At 33.0% G+C, this 24,023-nt stretch overlaps 4 protein-coding genes across 7 annotated transcripts; 3 read left to right on the forward strand and 1 right to left on the reverse strand.

Moving 5' to 3' along the window:
• The first annotated feature begins 3,185 nt into the window (after positions 1-3,185).
• On the forward strand, positions 3,186-7,054 carry LOC122281581 (probable cinnamyl alcohol dehydrogenase 1). Its single transcript, XM_043093199.1, has 7 exons — positions 3,186-3,338; positions 3,782-3,882; positions 4,294-4,407; positions 4,481-4,711; positions 5,307-5,592; positions 5,696-5,846; positions 6,514-7,054. Exons 2-7 carry the CDS (start codon positions 3,794-3,796, stop codon positions 6,708-6,710), a joined length of 1,068 nt encoding a protein of 355 aa, XP_042949133.1. The 5' UTR covers positions 3,186-3,338; positions 3,782-3,793; the 3' UTR covers positions 6,711-7,054.
• A 2,702-nt stretch (positions 7,055-9,756) lies between these two features.
• LOC122282802 (probable cinnamyl alcohol dehydrogenase 1) lies at positions 9,757-13,609 on the forward strand. Of its 3 annotated transcripts, none has more exons than XM_043094837.1 (7): positions 9,757-9,995; positions 10,377-10,477; positions 10,941-11,054; positions 11,128-11,358; positions 11,939-12,224; positions 12,328-12,501; positions 12,856-13,031. In XM_043094837.1, exons 2-6 carry the CDS (start codon positions 10,389-10,391, stop codon positions 12,484-12,486), a joined length of 879 nt encoding a protein of 292 aa, XP_042950771.1. In that variant the 5' UTR covers positions 9,757-9,995; positions 10,377-10,388; the 3' UTR covers positions 12,487-12,501; positions 12,856-13,031. The 3 variants fall into 3 exon arrangements, with proteins under 3 accessions (XP_042950771.1, XP_042950770.1, XP_042950769.1); XM_043094836.1 differs by lacking the exon at positions 12,856-13,031 and adding an exon at positions 13,143-13,609 and having other exon boundaries at positions 9,758-9,995; positions 10,383-10,477; positions 12,328-12,478; XM_043094835.1 differs by lacking the exon at positions 12,856-13,031 and adding an exon at positions 13,143-13,609 and having other exon boundaries at positions 9,759-9,995; positions 12,328-12,478.
• A 1,250-nt stretch (positions 13,610-14,859) lies between these two features.
• LOC122280786 (probable cinnamyl alcohol dehydrogenase 1) lies at positions 14,860-18,447 on the forward strand. 2 transcript variants are annotated; one of them, XM_043091806.1, is made up of 7 exons: positions 14,860-15,143; positions 15,671-15,767; positions 16,358-16,471; positions 16,557-16,787; positions 17,274-17,559; positions 17,699-17,849; positions 17,953-18,447. In XM_043091806.1, the coding sequence occupies exons 1-7, from the start codon at positions 15,077-15,079 to the stop codon at positions 18,147-18,149; spliced, it is 1,143 nt and encodes a 380-aa protein (XP_042947740.1). In that variant the 5' UTR covers positions 14,860-15,076; the 3' UTR covers positions 18,150-18,447. The 2 variants fall into 2 exon arrangements, with proteins under 2 accessions (XP_042947740.1, XP_042947742.1); XM_043091808.1 differs by having other exon boundaries at positions 14,866-15,159.
• Positions 18,448-18,632: 185 nt separating this feature from the next.
• LOC122280785 (WAT1-related protein At1g43650-like) lies at positions 18,633-20,758 on the reverse strand. The gene is made up of 6 exons (XM_043091805.1): positions 20,564-20,758; positions 20,244-20,423; positions 19,896-20,154; positions 19,633-19,791; positions 19,364-19,515; positions 18,633-19,156 (listed from the first exon to the last, which is right to left on the reverse strand). The coding sequence occupies exons 1-6, from the start codon at positions 20,734-20,736 to the stop codon at positions 18,982-18,984; spliced, it is 1,098 nt and encodes a 365-aa protein (XP_042947739.1). The 5' UTR covers positions 20,737-20,758; the 3' UTR covers positions 18,633-18,981.
• Positions 20,759-24,023: the final 3,265 nt, after the last annotated feature.

The raw sequence follows: 24,023 nt of genomic DNA on the forward strand, positions 1-24,023 counted from the left end.
GCGTTCGTCAACAGTGGCCTTTCAAATTTCAAACTAATTACTATCATTATTAAATAAAGAAATTATACTGCTTCACTCTTTAAATATTATTTTCAATTTACTTGACTTTATACCTTTTATATTTATTTTATAATATTAAATCATATAAATTTAATTTATCATTTTTTTGCTTTTATTTAAATACATACATTAAGATATAAATATAAAAATAATAAATTACATACTAACTAAGTAGTGTATAGTTCAAGACTTTTGTAAAAAAATGTTATTTATAAATTTATTTTTATAAAATATATTTTTGATTAAAATAATTTTTTATTTTAAAAATAATTAAATTTATAACTGAGAAATATTTAATTTTCATAGAAATTTTAAGTAATATATTTTATATATAATTTAAAAAAATTCTAAATAAAAGCCTTACACCGCATATTTTCACTTAATTAACATATAATTTATCAATTTTATCATTCTATCTTAATACTTAAATATCTATGTGTTTAAATAACATAATAAAAATGATAAATTATATATTAATTAGATGAATATGTATAGTGTAAGACTTTTTTATAACATTTTTGTATAATATCTATTATATTATAAATTTTTAATTGTAAAATAAATTTAAGATATTATGTTAAATCAGGTCAAATTACCTTTTACAGGACAATGCATTTGAATTCAGGTTTAAATTGTACCCCATCAATTAAATATCAATTATCTAAAACAATAATGAATTTGAAAAGAAATCAATTATTCAAAATAAAGGTTGATTTCTTTTTAAAAAAATGCTAGTTGAATCGGGAAAATGGACTTTTTTTTTTAATTTTTTTATATAATAATTATAAAAAGATTATTAATAAATCGATATTTTAAAAAATTATTTAAAAATATATAAAAAAAATATGAAAAGAAAAGAAAAATAAATTTAAAAAAGTGCATCTGCATTTGTTGGTAGGATCCCTTTTGGAAAACGCTACTTTTCCTGCTGGGTTCTGAGATTTTTCATTTATGTTTAGTTAAATGATTAAGGAATTTTTTTAATAATATTTTAATTATTTAAAAAATATTTAAAAATATTAATATATATAAATATATACTTATATAACACAAAATACATTAGCAAAAGCCCCAGCGGAGCTCCCAGCATTATTATTTTTTTCCTCGAAAAATGGATGTTGCATCAGTCTATTTATGGGTTGTCCTACAATGACGAAGAAATGGTACTAAAGTTAAGAGCGAAAGTGACTTGAGGTATTCTCTAAATTGTAATTAAAAAAATTGTAAAATAATAATAATAAAATATTAAATAATAATAAAAATAGTAAAAAAATAAATAATAATAAAATTAAAATAATAAATAATAGTAGAATATTTTCAAGTATTTTGAGAACACTCCACTATCCAAATCGAGCGGTTTGGCTTGATTTATTTTTACAAATTATGTAATTTTATTTTATTTAATTATTATAATTTTTTAAAATTTTCATATAAAAATAAAATAAATAATTTAATTTCTTAAAATTTTAAAAAATAATATTAAAAAAATTATGTTCTAATAATATTTTATTCTATTTTTAACTTTAATTTCATCACATCTCATTTATATAATTAAACGAGGCCTAAGGCTATATTTGAATGTCAAGCATATTTCAAATTAATTGTTAACGAATCCTATTATTATTGATGGAATCAATTTTTGACTAGGTGGATGTGTATAGTGTAAGCTTATAAATTTATTTTTATAAAATATATTTTTGAGTAAAATAATTTTTATTTTAAATATAATTAAATTTATAAATGAGAATTATTTAGTTTACGTATAAATTTTAAGTAATATATTTTATATATAATTTAGAAAAAAATTTACATTAAAGTCTTACACCACACACTTTTATCTAATTAACATTTAATTTGTTGTTTTTGACATTCCTTACTAATACTTAAATATGTGTGCGTTTAATTAGAAGAAAAAAAAAAGCACATATTAGTTAGAAGGAGATGTGTAGTATAATGTTTTTTTGGAAAATTTTTCTATAATTTAATATTATCTTTTATATTATATTTTTTTTACCTTAAAATAAATGTAATATATTATGTTAAATCAACTCAAATTACCTTTTGAGGCTGGATACGTGAATTCGGATAATGCATTTGAATTACCATGAGGTTTAAATTGTACCTCCATCAATTACATATCAATCATCTTAAAACAATCAAAAAATTGAAAAGAAATAAATTATCCAAAACAATCAAAATAATGGTTGTTTATTTTTTTTCCTAGAAAAATGGATGTATGTGACTATGTATCAGGCTGTGGAAAATGCTTGTATGCCCCTTCCATTTACTCTCTCAAAGTGACCACTGGTCACAAAAATTTTTATTTTAATTTTTTTAACTTAATAATTAAGGAGTGATTTTAAGTGTATTGATATTTTTTTTTATTTTTTAAAAATGTTTAAATATATTAAAAAATATGAAATGAAAAAAGAAAAAAAAATACAAAGGGCAGCATGCCCAATGGTAAACACTAGGCGGCATAGTAGCATCGTCCATCAGGCTATTTATGGTGGCAGGTGCTCCACGTATAACGATCTGTTCGTGATTTTTACATCCATTTTTGGCCTATAATTATTAGTATACACAATTATTATTTATTATTTTATTATTATTTTATATATTTTTTGCTTTTTTATATTACTATTTATTATTATTTAATTTTTTTTGTTATTTTTTTACTACTATTCACAAAATATCTGATATCATCTTACTACCCACACACAACTTAAGGTGGGATTTGGTTTGATGAATCTTTGGGATTATTTCATTTCATTTGATTTTATGTTAATATTTAAATAAAAGTATTATGTAATTTTTAGTTTTTTCATCTTATTATAATATTTTTTTAAAAATATTTATATAATATATAAAAATAATTTAAATTTTTTAAAAGTTTAAACAAAAATAATATTAAAAAATTATACTTTAATATTATTTTAATTTTAAGAAATGCTTTGGACCCAAAACCCAAATTTAGATCCCGAATATTTTTTTTACTTAATGTATCAACGCGCGTCTAGTAACTGAAGACAGAATTGTCTTTTGACCCGAGTTGGACGCAGCTGGTGCAACCTAGAATTTGTTAGAGCAACTTAATGATTTAAGAAAATAGAATCTACTTAAAAAAAAAAAAAAAAAAAATTTACATGTAATCTATTGATTTAAAACTTAAGCGAGATATTCTCTACTATAAAAAGAGGAGATTGCGAAGTGAGATTAGGGGGGTATCACTGTCTCACACTCACCATTCTCGAAGTATTCTTCCTCCGTCGATACCGGTAAGCCTACATATTCTCGTCGCTGCTGTCTGTTCTTCTTCGAGTTGTCGAGTGAATTACCCACGTCTCTGTTTCTTTCTTTTTGTGTTTTGTATCAGCTCACAACATGAGAGATGCCGAAAGTATTTACAAATACATATACAATCAGGATCTTTCTTTGACTTTATTCTATCTTTAGAGAAACCTTCGAGAATAGAATATCCCGTGATTTTAATTTCTTAGCATAAAAACGGAGTCTTTTGTGTACTTAGCGGCTGTGCACTAAACATCTGTCTCTTAAGAAATATTGAGCGAGCGTCAATGATCACGACTGTCCTCTTATGCTAGAACATCATTTTCTTTGTTTTGTTATTAGTAGAAGTGGGAATGCTTTATAACCTTCGGGTTTCTTTCCCCAGTTATTTTTCCTTCGGACAAAACTGATGATTGATTGTTTTGTGCAGAAATAGTCAACAATGAGCTCCTCGTGTGAAAATGCTGACTGCCTTGCATGGGCAGCAAGAGATGAATCTGGATTTTTATCACCATACAAGTTCAGCCGCAGGTATATTTAGGGCCTCTTTGGGGGTAGAAGTTTCAAAAAGTATTTAAATAATAAATAGTTTTAAAATTTTATTGTTAGAATAATGTCATACCTCAAATCTATTTTAGAATAAAAATAATTTTACAATTTGACATATTACGTTAAGTCAAATCAATTTGTAAATTTATTTTTGTAAAATTTATTTCTGGACCGAGCAACTTAGAGAAACTGAGCTGGAAGTGAGTACAAGATATGGATTTCTCATATCAGTTGTTGATAAATATATATGATCCCATGTATGCTTTTTCTATACAGTTTTGGGAACTGTGATGAAAACTTAATGCAGATTTACATCTTGAATACGTTTTGCTTGATTTTGTGCTGTTTTGTCTGAAATTCTTATACATAATCAATGTCGGAAATCTAATTTAGGGCTCTTGGAAGTGACGACGTTTCGATAAGAATTACACACTGTGGAGTTTGCTATGCTGATGTAAATTGGACAAGGAATCTACATGGTGATTCGAAGTATCCTTTAGTGCCTGGGTAAGTGGGCTAATTTTATACCATGAGTAGTCTTAGGTTTCCTTGAACTAATGCATCTTTAATTGTTCACCAGACATGAGATTGTTGGAATTGTGAAAGAGGTCGGTTCAAATGTTCAGCGTTTCAAAGTTGGTGACCATATTGGAGTGGGAACCTATGTCAACTCATGCAGGGATTGTGAGTATTGTAATGATGGTGACGAAATTTATTGTGCAAAAGGAATGACATTCACTTTTAATGGTGTGGATGCGGATGGTACTATTACAAAAGGAGGATATTCAAGTTATATTGTTGTGCATGAAAGGTATGTGCTCTCTGAAGCTGTTTTCTTGATCTTATTTTCCTCAAATATAAAGTTCATGATTATAGAATAAAATATCCCCCCCCTTCCAGTTACTGCTGAATGTATGATGCTATTTCTCATATTTGCATAGAAGTGTTTACATCTAAAACTCTCAACCTCATGTACTTGCGAAAAAGGAAATATTCAAAGTTCAGACTAAATGGAGTTAACATGGTAACGTGGAAGTTACTTGCCAATGTATATGAGATTTGTTTCATGTTGATGTTGCATGGAGCTTGACAGCTTGTTGATGTTGGTGACATAAGGCTTGAGGCTTCCTGTGGATCTATGCCATTGTCAGAATTGGCAATGGTTGGGCATAAGTTATAGAGGGTTATGAACATTATCTTTATCAAGTATGTCTAGCTTCTCAACATCAATATATAGATCTGCTTGCTTGTGATTGTGTGTTTTAGAGCTTGCATGCTTCTGGGAAGTGGATACAATTTTCATTGCTGAGGTTCTTTTAACAAGTAACCTGATTTTGACCTATTAGCTTGGCAATCAAGGAATTTTACCACAAATTACGGATGTCAATTTTGGTGTTGGAATACAGGTACTGCTTCAGCATACCTGACGACTATCCATTGGCTTCAGCAGCTCCTTTGCTTTGTGCTGGAATTACTGTGTATGCTCCCATGTTGCGCCACAAGATGAACCAACCGGGTAAATCTTTAGGAGTGATTGGACTTGGAGGTCTTGGTCACATGGCTGTGAAGTTTGGTAAGGCTTTTGGGTTGAATGTGACAGTTTTCAGCACTAGTTTGTCCAAAAAGGAGGAATCCCTGAGTTTGCTTGGTGCCGACAGATTTGTGCTCTCATCTGACCAAGAGCAGATGAAGGTTGAATTAGATAACCTTGTTGTAAAGCTTATGTTGTGTTGTTCACATTAGTGATTTCGAACTCGATGACATATCCTGATTGTTGTTGGATTGACTTTTGCAGGCCCTGGATAAGTCCTTTGACTTTATAATTGACACAGCATCTGGTGATCACCCATTTGATCCATACATGGCGCTGCTGAAGACTGCTGGTGTTCTCGTTCTTGTGGGGTTCCCTAGTGAAGTCAAATTCAATCCTGCAAGCCTAAATCTTGGTACTTTAAAGAACTTTGATGAAATTTAAGTACATTTTGACTTGGGGCTCGTTAGGACATTTGGAATATCTTAGAATTTTGTGAATATTAGTAAAATAGTTTGTGGATAGTTGTGAAATGGTTTGAGTTAAGGTGTTTTATTGAATTTTTGAAAATGAGAGAGAAAAAGTTGAATAAAAAATATTATAATGTTGAAAAACTGTTTGAATATAATTTTTAAATAGAATTTTTGTTTCAAACTTTAAAAAAATTGTATTAATTTTGTGTTTTTTTTTTTAAATTTGTAAAAATTATAATGGCTAAGTAATGGTTAGATAAAAAAGTTGAAGATTTGAAATTTGGAAGTGTTTTATGTTTGAGTGATTTTTGAAAAGGAAATTGTACGAAGTTTTGAGAATTTCTCATCTCATCTTATTACTCAAATGTACCTTTAGTTACGGTTGTAAGTTTTTAAAGTTCTGCTAGTTGTAACATCCTAAGTGAAATACCTATGCAACACCATAGACAGTCATTGATGTTTAGTGTTGCATAAGCCATAAAAAATGCTTGGTCTGACTGCTTGTGATGTCAGCGGGTTTCACGGGTGTTATACTTAAAGAGTGTTGCAAGTAGAACTCATGGAGTTTCTAACATGTGTAATGAACTGCCTGAATTGAATTTTTGGCAGGAATGAAAACTGTTTCTGGTAGCATAGCAGGCGGTACAAAAGTGACACAAGAAATGCTAGACTTCTGTGCTGCTCATAAAGTTTACCCAAAGATAGAAGTTATTCCAATTGAGTATGCAAATGAAGCTCTCGAGAGGCTAATAAAGAGAGATGTGAAGTACCGGTTTGTGATTGATATTGAGAAATCTCTGAAATGAACTGCTGGAGAAATGGGGAGTTCTTCTTAATGCACATATTCATGGTTTTGTGAACGTTGAATGCATTGATCACTTTGTTGCAACTCAAAAGCGCATAGGGGTTGGCTTTGATTAGGTTTCTGGGTTTGATCTTCTGTATCATGCAAGTAGGTAGCTTTGTGATGTTTTGTGATGTTTCTGAATGGCTCATAGCTTTGCACTTTGCAGCGTATGAGAGGCTGTAGCCGCTATGGATTGCTGTGAAAATTGATCAAAAGCTTGTAAAAAACAGGTTGCAGTGTATCTTTTTCGTTTTAAAAGCTAAAGAAATAACCAACGGAGAAGCTCCGGAAAGCTTCACCAAAGACGTCTAATTTTTATGAACTTGCCATGTTTGGTTGGTAGGGTCATCTCATGGGAGTCTGGAACTCACTATTTTTTCAACATTTTATTAAAAAAAAAATTAAAGGGTTAAATCTATCTTAATTTATTTCATATATACATTCAAACACATATATTAATTTATTTACATTTAAATTTATTTTAATTAGACTTATAAAATATTATTATTTACAGATCAATTTAGATCATCTGAGATTATCTTAGTATTTAAACGCTGCACAGTTTGATTAATAAGTAGGATTTATTCACATTCTCTTTTTCTTTTTTTTAAACAATATTCTTTTTTTTTTTTTTAAATATTAATAGGGATCCGGGGAACCGCTTGGAACTACCGCTTCAATTTTTTTTAATGATTAAGAAAATATTGTTTAATAATATTGTGAATTTTTTTTTAAAAAAAAATATTTAAAAGTATTAAAAAATTGATGTAAAAAAATAAAAAACAAAAAATTATTTGAACTGGAGTTTCCGCTACCAGCGGTGGGTGTAGACCCACCCAATTCATAAAGAGTCAGGTAAATTGCGCAGTCCACCTTCATGAATGCGTCCTCTGATCAATAAAATTAACCAGAAGTTGCTAGTTGGCATCATCTTCAACTGTCAAATTTATTCATTTAGTCAAACAGTTTAGATAAAATAAGATATTTTATTAGAAATTATATAAAATATTATTATAATATAATTTTTTAATATTAATTTAGTTTTAAAATTTGAAAAAGTTAATTTATTTATTATATTTTATGTAAAAATTTAAGAAAATTATTATGATTAGATAAAATAAGATAAAATGAGATAGTTTGGCATTTGATAACCAAATCAGGTCTTAAATAACTACTGTTAGTTAATTTTTAATCCACTACAGTTTGATACAGCATATAGATAATTTGTTGTAACTGTGGCTGAAGGGATTGCATATAAAATTACAGAAAGTATTAAATATTTAATTTACATATAAAGTTGAAGTAATAAATTTTATATATAATTTAAAAAAACTCTACAGAGAAGAAGCCTTATACCGTATATATCCACTTAATCAACTCTAATAAAAAGTAAATGGACCTTGACCAGAATAACACTCATATAAAAAAAATAGCTACAGGCCCACACATAACCAAGGGACTGAGCCCAACGATTAACCCTTTATTACACAAACCCAAGCCCACAATGCGTTGGTCTGGGATGTTCTGAACTGTGACAGAAGGAGTGGTCTGGCTCATCTTTGTTTCTTGCGGGGCCACCTACCCAGGCTACCCTTCTAAGAGTTCCGGCTGGGGTGGGCCACCTAACCTTCTGGGACTTCCGCTACTGCAAGTTAGATACGACGGGTAAGTGGAAACTTTACCATAAAAGATGTCAGTGCGTTCGTCAGCATTATTGGCCTTTCTTCTAAAATTTTTAACTAATTACTATCATTGTTAAATAATTAAATTAGATTTCGCTCCTAATTATATTTCACTCTTTAGATATTATTTTTTTAAAAAATTTATTTATTATTTTTATACACCACACATTATATTTTTATTTATTTATTTTTTTATCAAATATATGCTATATAAATAATGAGTAAGATAATTAAATAAGTTTTAAAAAATAAAATATTAATTAATTAATTAATTAATTAATATGACGTATAGTATATGAAGATGATGAGTTATAGAACTCTAAAATAATTTTTTTCTTTTTTTAATATTTTTTCTCTCACATTCTTTTACAATATTAACTATTCATTATTTTATCCTTTTTTTTTTTTTTTTTTTTTTTTTTTTTTTTTTTTATGTTTTGAACTGTTACTCTCAATTAAAAATCCAAATTATTTCTTTGTTGGTATAATAATATTTTCAAAATAATTTTTTTTTTGTCAAAATTCATCTTCTCTAACAATAATATTTTATAAAGGTTAAATTATAAAAATTAGTAGAAAATTGAAATATATTATAAAATTTAAAATAAAAAATCTAAAAATATATAATCATTAAGGAATTCAAATAATACATATCACTGTAGAAATATGTGTTTGCTTACTGCTTATAAAAAAAAATTAGTTAAATGTTTAGTAAAGATGACTTTATTTAATATTATTGAAAGATATAAAAATTTTATTTGTCTTACATTAATAAGAATAATAAAGTTTAATTTTTATAATATTTTATTTGGAAGAAAAAATAAGAATAAAAAATATGTCTAAATATTATAAATTCAAAAAGCAAGAATGATTTAGGATTATTACCGTTATTCTCTAAATTTATTGTTCTCAAAGTTTGGAGAGTAACTATAACAATCTTAAAATTAAAAGTTAATGGTTTAGTTTGTTTTTATAAATCTTTTCATCTCATCTTATTTAATAATTATAATTTTTTTAAATTTTTAAATAAAATAAAAAATTTGAAATTTTATATTATAATAATATTTTATTCAATTTTAATCTTATCCATCTCTCTCATATAATTAAACGAGACGTTTAAATTATGTTTAGGTAGCGAGGTGATTTTAAATTTCTTATAAATAGTAATGAAAAAGTATTAAAAGTGGTGAATAGTAATACAAAAATAATAAAAAGTTAGTAAAAATAATAATAACAGTAAAATATTTTTAGAGCTGCACCACCTGAACCAGCATTAGACTATTGAATTAGCTCAATTTTTTCTTCACTCTACATATTTGTTTTCCATAAAATTTGGCTAAGGAATTACAGGGAGTCGGATGGGATGCGAATGCTCTGGAGAAAAGGCCACCAAACCGATTTTTAAATTAATGGTCCATAGTCCACTCTCTGGTACGAATTTCTACCTATAATAAAATGAGGAGATTGGGAAGTGAGATTCACTCGTCTTGCCTGGGTTTTTGGAGAGTTGGGAGTGTATCTGAGTCTCTCACTCACGAAGTGTTCTTCCTCCATTAATCCCGGTAAGCCTATATTTTCTCATCGCTTCTGACTGTTCTTCTTCGACTTGTCGAGTGAACCCACGTCACCGTTTCTTCTTTTTGTGTTTTGTATCAGCTCACAACATGAGTGATTGCCCAAAGTATAAGATTGTGTCTTTACGGTCTACCCAAAAATGTCCCAGTTTTTGTGTATTTAGCGACTGTGCACTAAACATCTGTCTCATATTTCCTCTCTTAAGAAATATTGAGCCTCAATGATCACACTGTCACCCCTTTTATGCTAGAACATCATTTTCTTTGTTTTGTTATTATTAGAAGTGGGAATGCTTTATAACCTTCAACGGTTTCTTTCCCCAGTTATTTTTCCTTTGGAAAAACCTGATGATCGATTGTTTTGTGCAGAAACAGTCAACAATGAGCTCCTCGTGTGACAATGCTGACTGCCTCGCATGGGCAGCAAGAGATGAATCTGGATTTTTATCACCATACAAGTTCAGCCGCAGGTATATTTAGTGAATCCTCTTTTATCAAAAAAGAGAATGAAATTACTTGTGTTCTCAGGAAATGAAAACGAGAAAGATCCTTTATGTGATTTGCATCATAATTCACTATGGGTGGTTATCTTCAAAAAAGAGAATGAAATTACTTGTGTTCTCAGGAAATGAAAACAATAAAGATCCTGTATGTGATATGCATCATTATAAACGAATTTTCTAAATTTACTTTTGTAAAATTTCTTTTTGGACCAAGCATTTCACTTGGAGAAACTGAGCTAAAGTGAATACAAGATATGGATATCTCGTATCTGTTGTTGATAATTATGATCCCATGTATGATTTTTCTATACAGTTTTGGGAACTGTGATGAAAACTTGGTGCAGATTTACATCATGAATACGTTTTGCTTGATTTTGTGCTTTTTTGGATGATATTTTGATATATAATCAATGTTGGAATTCTTATTCAGGGCTCTAGGAAGTGATGACGTCTCAATAAGAATTACACATTGTGGAGTTTGTTATGCTGATTTAATATGGGCAAGGAATGGACATGGGGATTCAAAGTATCCTTTAGTGCCTGGGTAAGTGGACTAATTGTATACCATGAGTAGTCTTAGGTTTCCTTGAACTAATGCATCTTTAATTGCTCACCAGGCATGAGATTGTTGGAATTGTGAAAGAGGTCGGTTCAAATGTTCGCCGTTTCAAAATTGGTGACCATATTGGAGTGGGAACCTATGTCAACTCATGCAGGGATTGTGAGTATTGTAATGATGGAGACGAAGTTTATTGTGATAAAGGAATAGCATTCACTTTTAATAATGTGGATGTGGATGGTACTATTACGAAAGGAGGATATTCAAGTTATATTGTTGTGCATGACAGGTAAGTGTTCTCTGATGCTATTTTCCTTCTTATTTTCCTGCAAATGTAAAGTTCACAATTATAGAATAAAATATCCCCCCTTCCAGTTACTGCTGAATGGATGATGTTATTTATCATATTTGCACATTATTTACATCTAAAACTCTCAACCTCATTTACTTGCAAAAAACGAAATATTCGAAGTTCGGAGTTGACATGATAATGTGGAAGCTACTTGCCATTTATATGACATCTGTTTCATGGGCGGTGTTGCATGGACGTTGTTAATGTTGGTGAAATTAGGCTTGAGGCTTCCCATGGGATCTATGCCATTGTCAGAACTGCCAATGGCTGGACATAAGTTATAGATGGTTATGAACATTATCTTTATCAAGTAGGTCTGGCTGCTCAACATCAATATATAGATCTTGCTTGTGATTGTATTTTTAGAGCTTGCATGCTTCTGGGAAGTGGATACAATTTTCCTTGCTAAGGTTCTTTTGACAAGTAACCGTGATTTTGACCTATTAGCTTGGGACTCGAGGAACTTGGCAAGGTTTTACCAAAAATTATGGATATCAATTTTGGTGTTGGAATACAGGTACTGCTTCAGCATACCTGAGGAATATCCACTCGCTTTAGCAGCTCCTTTGCTTTGTGCTGGAATTACTGTGTATGCTCCCATGGTGCGCCACAAGATGAACCAACCTGGTAAATCTTTAGGAGTGATTGGACTTGGAGGTCTTGGTCACATGGCCGTGAAGTTTGGTAAGGCTTTTGGGTTGAATGTGACAGTTTTCAGCACTAGCTTATCCAAAAAGGAGGAATCCCTGAGTTTGCTTGGTGCCGACAGATTTGTGCTCTCATCTGACCAAGAGCAGATGAAGGTTGAATTATATAACCTTGTTGTAAAGCTTATGTTGTGCTGTTCACATTAGCGATTTTGAAATTGATGACATAACCTGATTGTTGTTGGATTGATGTTTGCAGGCCCTGGATAAGTCCTTTGACTTTATAATCGACACAGCATCTGGTGATCACCCATTTGATCCATACATGGCGCTGCTGAAGACTGCTGGTGTTCTTGTTCTCGTGGGCTTCCCTAGTGAAGTCAAATTCAATCCTGCAAGCATAAATCTTGGTACTTGAAAGAAATTTTATAAAGTTTAAGTACTTTTTTACTTGGGGCTCATTTGGAGACTTGGAGTATCATAGAATTTTGTGAGTATTAGTGAAATGGTCTGTGAATAGTAGTGAAATGGTTTGAGATAAGGTGTTTTATTGAATTTTGGAAAATAAAAGAGAAAAAGTTGAATAAAAAATATTATAATGTTAAAAAACTGTTTGAATATAATTTTTGAATATTATTTTTGTTTTGAACTTTAAAAAAGTATTATTAATTTTGTGTTTTGTTTTGAAATTTATAAAAATTGTAATGGCTAGGTAATGATTAGATGAAAAAGTTGAAGATTTAAAATTAAGGAGTGGTTTATGTTTGAGTGATTTTTGGGAAGGAAATTGTATGAAATCTTGAGAATTTTTCATCTCATCTTATTACCCAAATGTACCTTTATTTCAGTTGTAAGTTTTTAAAGTTCTGCCAGTTGTAACATCCTAAGCGAAATACCTGTGTAACTCCATAGACAGTCATTGATGTTTAGTGTTGCATAAGCCATAAAAAATGATTGGTCTGACTCCTTGTCATGTCAGCGGGTTTCACAGGTGTTATACTTGAGTGTTGCAAGTAGGACTCATGGAGTTTTTAACATATGTGTAATGAACTGCCTGAATTGAACTTTTGGCAGGAATGAAAACTGTTTCTGGTAGCATAGCAGGCGGTACAAAAGTGACGCAAGAAATGCTAGACTTCTGTGCTGCTCATAAAGTTTACCCAAAGATAGAATTAATTCCAATTGAGTATGCAAATGAAGCTCTCGAGAGGCTAATAAAGAGAGATGTGAAGTACCGGTTTGTGATTGATATTGAGAATTCTCTGAAATGAACTGCTGAAGAAATGGGGGGTTCTTCTCTATGCAATATTCATGGTTTTGTGCACGTTGAATGTATTGATCACTTGCAATTCAAAAGCGCATAGGGGTTTGCTTTGATTAGGTTTCTAGGAATTTAGTCGTAATAAAAGTCATCTGGGTTTGATCTTCTGTATCATGCAAGTAGGTAGCTAGCCTGAAATAAGTGAATGAGTGGTAGGGTGGTGTTTTGTGATGTGTATGATTGAATAAAAAATAGAAGTACGGACTTAATGATTCTCATTTCTATCGTATTGTTGTCATGTATGCTTGCAGGGCAAATCCATTTGGCAATGGATTTGCTTTATTTTGTTTTGTTTCCAGGAGGACTAAAAAAATTCCTCCTCCACCAGAGCAGGGAGCCAACCTTAGGCACTAAGTTGAAATCTGATACCAAGTTTTGCAACATTTGAAATTCAAAATTTCGAAGACCTCAAATTGTTGACATGGCCCTGTACTTCAACTTGTTCAACGAAAGAAACGAAAGGTCACTTCCATCATAGCACGAGAGAGATGGAGGCAAAGCTCCCTTCTGAATGGCTCGCAGCTTTGCACTAAGCAGCGTATGAGAGGCTGTAGCTGCTATGGATTGCTGTGAAAATTGATCAAAAGCTTGTGACAAAACAGGTTGCAGATCAGTAGGTGGTTTTTTTTTTATTTTTTTATTTTTTATTTTTTTATTTTTTTTTTAAGTTTTAAAGGCTAAAGAAAGAACCACTGAAGAAGCTCCGGCAAGCCTCGCCAAACCGACGTCTAATCTGTGAGAACTTTGTTTGATTAATAAACAGGACTTACATTCTGCAACTATCATTGTTTTTTTGGTCTACATTTCCGATATATAAATTTGGTGGTGTCCACCTTCATGAATACTTCATTAGGAACGCATGCTGATTAATTGGCAAGTAGAACATTTAATACAAGAGAAATGTTTTAACCACAAAAAGAATTATACAAAAGAAAATCTATAAAGTGATGTAGTTTGATGTAGTATATTAGATCAAAACAAAAAAAAAACTCAAAGGATGTCACGGCCAATATCCGTGTCTGGATGCCCTTAATTTGTACAACACGAGGATGGTATTCGTATAAATTTCAATACTAGCTGTAATTAGGTGTTTACGCAGTCAAAAGGGCATATGCCAAATGAGTCTTGTTGTATCATCTCTAGTGTAATATCCCAATAACATCGTGAAGGGGTTATATGATAAATTTAGGATACAAATAATATGGCATATATAAGGATATATCGATGATTAAATGTCATGCTATCGAAATAAGTACTCTGGAAGGACTATATTTTAATGATATAAAATGTGTCTTTATTTTATATATCTAATAATTATTTTTTAATGGAATATTACGTAGCCTTGAGAGATGTTAGTTGTAAAGTATTATAGTCAAATAAAGAAGGAAAAAGGGGAAGCGAGATTTGGGGTAGACAATTTGTTATACATGCAGTGAAAGCATAACAAAGGGTAGATGGGATCAAAACGGAAGTCATATTTTATAGGCTACTTCCAACGGTATTATCGGATCATGTATTCCTATGATCATGTTTGTCTCTCTCTGACTCAGTTTTATGGATTGATGGTGGTTGTGATCACTTCTTTTAACGCACTTTTCTTTTAATTTGGAAAGAAAAAGTAAAACAAAATAAAATAAAGAAAAATAGAATTCATGATATTGAGAACTCTACGAATGGTGAATTTTCAATGCGTGCTATTCGGTGTGGGCAAATTCCTGTGAATTTTCAATCTAGCTACAGCGCTGTAGTCCCGGGTGAGCCACCCTTTTGGTAATGCAATCTTTCTCTTTACCCTTTCTTTTCAATCTGGTCATGAATGTTTGGGAATCTCTCGTTCATGGTATATATTATATATATTATATATATACACACACAGCGGAGAGATATATACATATACATATTTACACACACACACACACACACACACACACACATATATACTGCACTAATGTTATCTTTGATTCACAAAAGAGACTGTTTTCTGCATTTTGAAGATTTTATGTATAAGGTGGCAAGAGATGTTGAAATGGAACTTCTTGCACAATGCTGACTATGCGTGAAGCTATCATTTTAGTACACAAATGTTTTTTGTTTGTTTTTTTCACCATACGTGGTACTGAGTGTTTGTTGATACATTGCATGTCGCATGGTACAATGTGCAATTATATGGTCTATATTTTTGAAGTGGATGGTGCTTACAGCATTGATGGATTTCTTTTTGTTGGCTCCCATTAGTGAAAGAAAACTGATGTTTGCTATCTTTTATGTGGTGGATTATAAGGAACAATGAGCTCTGCAAGTGAAAATGAATTAGACTGCCTTGGATGGGCGGCAAGGGATGCATCTGGTGTTCTCTCGCCGTACAAGTTCAGCCGTAGGTATGTTGAGTTAATTTTTCTTTTCGAGGAAATAAAATAAAAGAAAACCGTACTTCCCAATAAAGTGTTGACAAGGAGAGAAGAGCTTGTTTCCTATAGCATTTCTCTTTGTTTATTGCCAATTTATATATCCAAAGCATGAAAATGCTACTTGCATTTTAATGTCCTCTATTCAAATGGTAATTTCACCTTGTACCGAGGGAAAAGAAACTCAAGAGTGTGTTTGGTCTATGTTTAGCATGCCTTTGTGTATCTTATACGGTTGTTCACACCTCTGTAACTCTGTTTTGCTTCAAGATATCTAGTAACCACTCAAGTCATTAGGCGCATTTGTTAATGGCAAGTTCACTTATGTTGATACAGATGGAGTGGAACATAACATGCTTACAGACTTTCTATATATTCAAACTGGTGATTTTTGTAGATAATTTGTTAAACACTGATGACCCATTACGTGTGATTTGCCTTGTGATTTCAGCAACTATTATTAAGAAAACTTTGAAACTTGCATGCTGAACTTTTCTGCTTGATAGTATGTTGCATATATTTCAATCAAAGGATTAATTAACTAGGTTGGGAATTTTATTCAGGGCTGTTGGAAGAGATGATGTTTCAATAAAAATCACGCACTGCGGAGTCTGTTATGCTGATTTAGTTTGGACCAGAAACAAAACAGGAGACTCAAAATATCCTCTAGTGCCTGGGTATGTGCAGTGATTTACTGATACGAGTAGTTCTTACAGTTCAGCAGACTGATGTATCATTGATTATTGATTATTTGCACGCCAGGCATGAGATTGTTGGAATTGTGAAAGAGGTTGGTTCCGATGTCCACCGTTTCAAAGCAGGCGATCATGTTGGGGTTGGAACTTTTATTAACTCATGCAGAGAATGCGAGTATTGTAATGATGAGATAGAAGTTCATTGTGAAAAGGGAGTTGTTTCCACTTTTAATGGCATCGATGTGGATGGTACAATAACAAAAGGAGGATACTCCAATTACATTGTTGTCCATGAAAGGCAAGCATTTTATGATGTTGTTCCTTTAGGTATGAAATGCAACAATATTACAGAGTATGATCTGGGATATTGTTGCAAGTTTTCTGTCTCCTGTTAACCTCACGCACTTGGAAAAATTTCGATGCTGATGGTGGTTTCTAGAACCTGCATCTGTGTTCCCTACACCATTAGGAGGAGAAAAGTATCATTGCCTTGCTAAGCTTCATGGGCATTCAGCAAGAACTCATTGTATCTTTGATGTCCAGAACATGACAAGGAAATTGAATATTAGGTTTTGTGCAATACTCTTTACCATCTCATTGCTAGGAAATCTGTGGTTTTAGTGCAAGATTGTAATGTGGTGGTTTTCAGTGAGTCAGTGACAGAGATTGTGCCAATGGCTGATGAATTACTGATGCCATAAACATCACCTATTCACCTTATATAGGTCAGGGAATTTTGGCAAATACAACAAATGAAGATACTAATTAGGTCTTGAATACACAGGTACTGCTTCACAATTCCTGACAGCTATCCATTGGCTTCAGCAGCACCTTTACTCTGTGCTGGAATTACAGTTTACGCTCCCATGATGAGCCATAAGATGAATCAGCCTGGCAAATCTCTAGGAGTGATTGGCCTTGGTGGTCTTGGTCACATGGCAGTGAAGTTTGGGAAGGCTTTGGGGCTGAAAGTGACAGTTTTCAGCACAAGCGTATCCAAGAGAGAGGTAGCCCTGAGTGTGCTTGGTGCAGACAGATTTGTGGTTTCATCCAACCTAGAGCAGATGGCGGTAAAATGCATCAGGCTTATTGAGAGCACGTTTTTCCCTGATGGCATATGCAATATTAAAGTTGATGACTTATCCGTTTTGTTTTGTTGGGTTGATGATTCTTACTATGTTCTTTCTCTTCTTTTTCTTGTTTTTTCAGGCCTTGGCTAAGTCATTGGACTTTATAATTGACACTGCATCTGGTGATCATCCTTTTGATCCATACATGTCACTCTTAAAGGTTGCTGGTACTCTGGTCCTGGTGGGTCTCCCTAGTGAGGTCAAATTCAGTCCACTAAGCCTTTTACGAGGTAATTTGGCAATTTCATACTTGAGAGCCTCTTGATATTCACAATTTAATGTGTTAGTACTGTATCTTGGTTGGTTAAACTCTATGCATTGGCCTCTTGGCAGGTAGGATTACTGTTTCTGGTAGTGCAACTGGAGGTACAAAAGAGACACAAGAAATGTTAAACTTCTGTGCTGCTCACAAAATTTATCCTGAGACTGAAGTAATTCCGATTCAGTATGTAAATGAAGCGCTTGAAAGGCTGATAAAGAGAAACGTCAAGTACCGGTTTGTGATTGATGTGGAGAACTCCCTGGAATGACACCATGTAGAAAAAGTGGGACCTCTCTTTCAATATATACACTAATAAGTTAAAAGTGGATTTTAGGAGCTGGACCAGATAGATTAAAACTCAAAAGAATAAGGTCATTGGTGATATTTCATTTCTGGGTGGCATAACATTTGCTTTTATGTAACAATATGTAGGCCTGAATCTTCTGCATAATTCAAGTAGTTGAAATAATTTGAAGTTACGGGGTTATATTTGCTTTTCCCATTAGTAATGAATGTGTTTTCATCTGAAACTAAATTAATAAATAGGATGGAATTTCGATAGTTAATGTCGTCAATTGTTTCTGTACTGTGCTTGAGTTTATATGTTAGCTTGGTTGGCTTGCTTTCTTTTATTTAGTTCTAGGAAACAATGCTTTCAAATGGTTCATAGTACAAAATCACAACAAACCATCAGGGGATATGCATGTCTTATGTTTGTGCAATTTGTTAACAAATGTGAGATATCTTTGAATGGGAAAGAATGGAGGAAAATCTGATGGGAACGGTTGATCATTTACAGTACAATTGCAACTGGGTCAGATGGGACAGGTTGATCATAATTCATAGGCTTATACAATATATTGTGCACTCGTGTCATTGTGGGGACTCGAAATCCTATCAATGGGTATCTTTCAGTTCCAAATATCACCATTTAGTCCATAAACCTAGACACGTCCACGATCACTAGTGAAGAAAGTTCAAATTCACTGCAAATATCTGAAGTTCTTTAATATGAGGTTACAATATGCATCGTTCACTTGCTGCCAAATGTGGATAAAACTAAAGCATCTACATGTTTGTTTCCAACGAGTGCACTTCTTTCATTTCGTTTCATTTGTGACGGAATTCCTCACTGTCTCATTGATGGAAATCTCCAGCATTGTGTTGTCATTCAAGCCTTTTCCATTCTCTGGCACTCCAGTGACAACATTGTCTGCATGTTTGGCCCAAAGTACAACGTAAAGGCCCACGATGATGAGAAACGCTCCTGCCAAGCTGGGCAAGACAAAATATACAAAAACAGATTAAAATCTATGATGTTTAATTTGTGATATTTATACCAAAAATAATGGCAGGCATTTGTGAGACAGCCAGCATTGATCAAGTTGTATGTTATAAGGAAATTGGTTAAGATAAGAAAAATCAGCAAGTTGCCTCAGGAATAAAGAACCTTTTGTGTTCTATATAGATAGGATACCCCACCTTCCCAACCGTAGTCGCTCTGCAAAAAAAATAGCCGAGAATATTCCCACGATAATTAGGAGTAGTGGACTAAACATTGCTGCAAAAACTGGTCCCTTATTACTGATACACCACGTTTGCAGGTAGTAGACTATTGCTGAGATCACCACTCCCTATTATAGAAGTAATCAGGAAGAGATGAAGATATAGATAGATCTTGCTATTGTTACAGCTTCAAACGCATCATATGCACTCAAAGGCATGCATCTGTGAAAGCAATCCACACTCACACTATAAATGATTGTTAATAGCTGCATGTTCCATTCCAGCTTCCATAAGGTTGGATTCCTTGCAAAAAACAGGGCAAGGAAAAAAGATTGCAATGATGCAAAGAAGCAGATCAACACAGTCAGCGATAATCTTGCTGGGTAGACTTTCGAGACCACAGCCTGAGAATGAGCAGGTGAAAAATGAACAAAAAATTAAAAGAAGGAACTTTTCAGACATTATATGTGGTCCTATATATATTGTTTGAAGATATATAGCTTGTCACCTGGAGAATCAGCCATGCACTCCATGCTACGTGACTGGTCAGAATAAGTGCTGAACCCTTGATCCAGTTATCCTTGCCATGGCTCAACTCACAAACAGAAATATTGGTGCTACAGATGTTTATCAGAGGCCTCTGCACAAAGCCTTCTAAAAGGTATCTTCCTTTCCAGAAGGTAAAAGTCAGTGCCCCACCTATGCAAACGAGTGTACCCAACACCTTAGCTTGACCTCTAGTACTTGTTATCTTCACTGTCTCCATCCTTGGCAAGAGATGTAAGAAAATCAGTAAAAACGGCATCTGGGGAACTAGTGCTGAAGTTGAAGGGATGAGGGAAGAAGATTAAAGTACCTGAGTATAATTGCCATGAGAAAGGTCAAACAAGGGACAACATTACTCAAGGCACTTGCAACAGTAGGAGAAGTGTATGCTAAACCAGCATAGTAAACATTAAGGTGGATGGTAGTCCCAAATGATGCAAGCAAAAAAATCTTTGTGATCACTGAGAAGGAAAGTGGAGGGCGATGTTTCCTGACTTGCGAGAACAAAATAACGTAAGTTTTCTATAATCCCGCTTGCTGCTATGGATCAAACTCAAAGAAACAGAAGCAAAAACAGATGCACATTACTCAAGCTAGGCTGACAATGACAATGACACAAGGATAGCTAACCTTTCAAGCACATAAGCAAAGGGGCCTAACAAAAGCATGGCAATTATATGCCGGTAAACCACAAAAACTAGTTGATTGAGTCCTTTCTCAAGGGCAATTTTTGTCAGGATATTTGCTCCACCATAAGCGAACTGAATTAGTATCATTGCCCCATAAGAAACATAGGCTTCCATAGTTATGTAGTAGTATTGCCTCTTGAGGTTCATCTGGTTTAAGTAGTCATGGGAAATCGACCTCAGCCACTTGTTCAAAGAATCATTTTTTAATATGTTGTAGGTGGTAAGAATGACATCTGTGCACATGCTAGTGGGATGCATTATCAGGCTACCAATAATATGCTAGCAAAGCATGATAACTAGCTTTCATGAATCAGAAGTGCCAATTGATAAGATGCTGCTGCTTTTACCAATTGACATGCATACTCAGCTTCCCATATAATTTTATGGGCAAGTACGTGAATACAATTAAGATATATGAGAGAAAAACTGGAAGGGAATAGGGGGAAATGCTCACTTTTAGAACTGATGTGGCTGGAAATGGTCCATTAATTTTGCTACCAAAAGTGATGCTTATTTACATTTTATTCACGGTCCATGATACTACTTTCCTAAGCATCAAGGGTTATTTATATGATTACTGAAAATATGTGCCTATTTATTAACAAATAAATAAAGCCCTATAAAAAAAATACTATCGAAGAGATTTCCAATCAGCTTGGATTTTGAATGACTTGAAAATAAAAAGCCTATAATAAATCATTCTTCAAATTAGATGTTTGAATAATTTTCTGAGAGGATTGGGTTTTGAAGGATGAAGAATCCCTTGCAATGACTTAATTAACTTATGATCTACTACATCTTACATTTTTCAAGCTCCTGTTTATCCACGTCTTCGCAGTCTCCTCCATGATGTCTGATAATTACCATCTATACCTTCTCGAAATTTTCCAGTTTTTTCAAGGCAAGTCTTTTGGTTCTCTCAACTCATTTTTATTATATTTCAATTTTGAAAGCATTAGCATTTAGAGAGTTTTGCTCCTGTTTATCCACATCATTTTCTCCCCCATGATGTTGGATAGCCATCCATCCACCTTCTCAAATGCTCCTAGAGTTTTTTTAGAATTTCTCTAATACTGTCTTTTGGTTTTGATCTCAACTCTATACTTTTAAATTATGTAAAATGATTATTGAATTTAGAGGAAGTTAAAAGAGATTATTAAGTTACAACTCTTGATAAATAGTTAACTTGACATTGAATATAAAGGGCTCTTGGTCTCTCTCCATTTAAGCAAAACTTGTCAGATTTGGAATCACTAATTGGCTATTCTAGGGGAGTTTTTGTAGTGCACGTATGAATGATGTTAGTGTTGAAAGTTGATTCGAAATTGATTTTAGTAGAATTTCTACATAAAGAACTCTTACTATTTCAAGATATGTGTGTTGGTATTCTCAAATGTTGGGTGCGATGAATTTTGAATATTAACAGAGAAATTTTATTGCTGCACAATATGGTAAATATTTCACACAACTTTACAATCGTTTATATAGGAATATATACAAATTACAAAATCTATTCTAATTAAGAATCCCAGAATTATGGCTGACTGTTACAGGAATGTTGACTAGAAATTTTATAGTTGTTACATCCTTGATTAGTTGCTAACAATATGCTTGCATTGTCTTTTACTTGATTTGAGGAATCTTCCTTTATAGGTTGGGTATATTTAGGATGCCCTTTCTCTTGTATAAAATATGTAATATTTTCCAACCACACTTGCTGACGACATTTCTCGTAAGGTGGTAGATATAATTTGATACAAAAGAGCACTGAGTTTTGAGGAAACAAGTATAGATGTAAATAGCCAAGAGCATGTGGCTCCAATGGCATGAGACTTAACCTCCATAAGAAAAGTCCTGCTTCGTTCCCCTCCCCAAATTCCCTAATAGCAAAAAAAAGTATAGATGTGAATAATGAACTATATGGATGCGCTAATGACGTAAGATGTGTTGGAGTGGGCTTACTTTAACCATATCTTAATCAAAACAGCAGGTTCCACAACATTACAGCGCAAATGGCTAGTGTTTTTTGTTTTTTTCAGTCAATGGCCATTTCTGCTATTTGTGCATACTGAGGTGGCCATTTCATGTCGTCCAAGGCAATTAGTCAATTATCTTCAAACAAGTTGCACTAAAACATTTGTCTTAAGCAATTTTCTTTTATTGACATCTGCACTAATCTCAGGGATCCACATAGCCAGAAGCATTGTTTATTTGTAGCATAAAAAGATTTCATGCACTAGTCCTTGGTTTTGCGGCCTTGTCCACCTTTACAAAACATCCTATCTCATCTCATTTAATCATTACAATTTTTTCAAATTTCTATATAAAATAAAATAAATAATTCAATTTTTTATAATTCCAATACAAAAATAATATTAAAACAATAATTCTAATAATATTTTATTCAACTTTCAACTAGGCCTGATCAAAAAGCCCGAAAACCCGACTCGACCCATTTTCCCGAATTAACCCGATCCAATAACCCGAACTGTTTGCGGTTAAAGTCAGAAACGGATATTACCCGTTACCTGATTTTAACCAAGATTTCCTGCCATCGCTTGAAACCCTAACCCAATTGAGGGAGGCAAAGACCGGGAGAGAAAGAACAAGACGATCCGTTTCAAGAAGAAGCGCGAGCACATCAGTGATGGGCATGGCCATATCGATAAGCACAGGAAGCACCGATGAGGTAGGGGAAATGCCGGAGGGATGCATCACCACTGCATCCTCTTCGACAAGTCCCATCCGATTTCAATTTTAACCACATGAACAAAATACATATACTTTCGGAAGATCTACAAAAGGGTAAGCCCCATTCGTGGCTGGATAGTCTATCTTCACAGTTTTTCTCCTGCATGTACCATTGCTTGCTTGTCAGCCTATATTCCATCCGATCTTGTTTGACTGCTTATATGCAAGAAAAGTGAACCATTTCATATCTGTTGTCCCAACGGAAGGGGTGTTGAATTCTATAGGCAGAAAATGCTTTCTATACTATCGATCCGCTCTCAATCTCTCTACGTGAAAGAGCTGGTTCTATAGCCAGAATGTTTGCAAGTGAAGCAGAAGGGGTTGTTACAAATGTCACCGGGCATTCTGTTCTAGGTATTTTTTCCTCTGATGAGCAATTCGCCTTAGCAGTTGTAAGGTGCAAAACCTTTCATTCTTTCAGAACCTGGTTTTTTCTTAGCCCACAAATGGGATTCATCTTTCAAGAGCTTACTGATTCTCGTGGGTTTGATTGTGATTGCAACTGGGATATGGATATTGAGAGAAATCTCCCCCGCCCCAAATCCAAAAAAAAAGGAGTAATCGGGTAATCAGTTAACGGGTCATCGGCACGAAACAGATTCGGATCAGGTCGGAATTTGGTGTTTTCGGGTCGGTGAATAGTCCTACTT

The sequence above is a fragment of the Carya illinoinensis genome, chromosome 11 (assembly GCF_018687715.1).
Source record: "Carya illinoinensis cultivar Pawnee chromosome 11, C.illinoinensisPawnee_v1, whole genome shotgun sequence".
In the NCBI taxonomy this organism is placed as follows: Eukaryota; Viridiplantae; Streptophyta; class Magnoliopsida; order Fagales; family Juglandaceae; genus Carya; species Carya illinoinensis.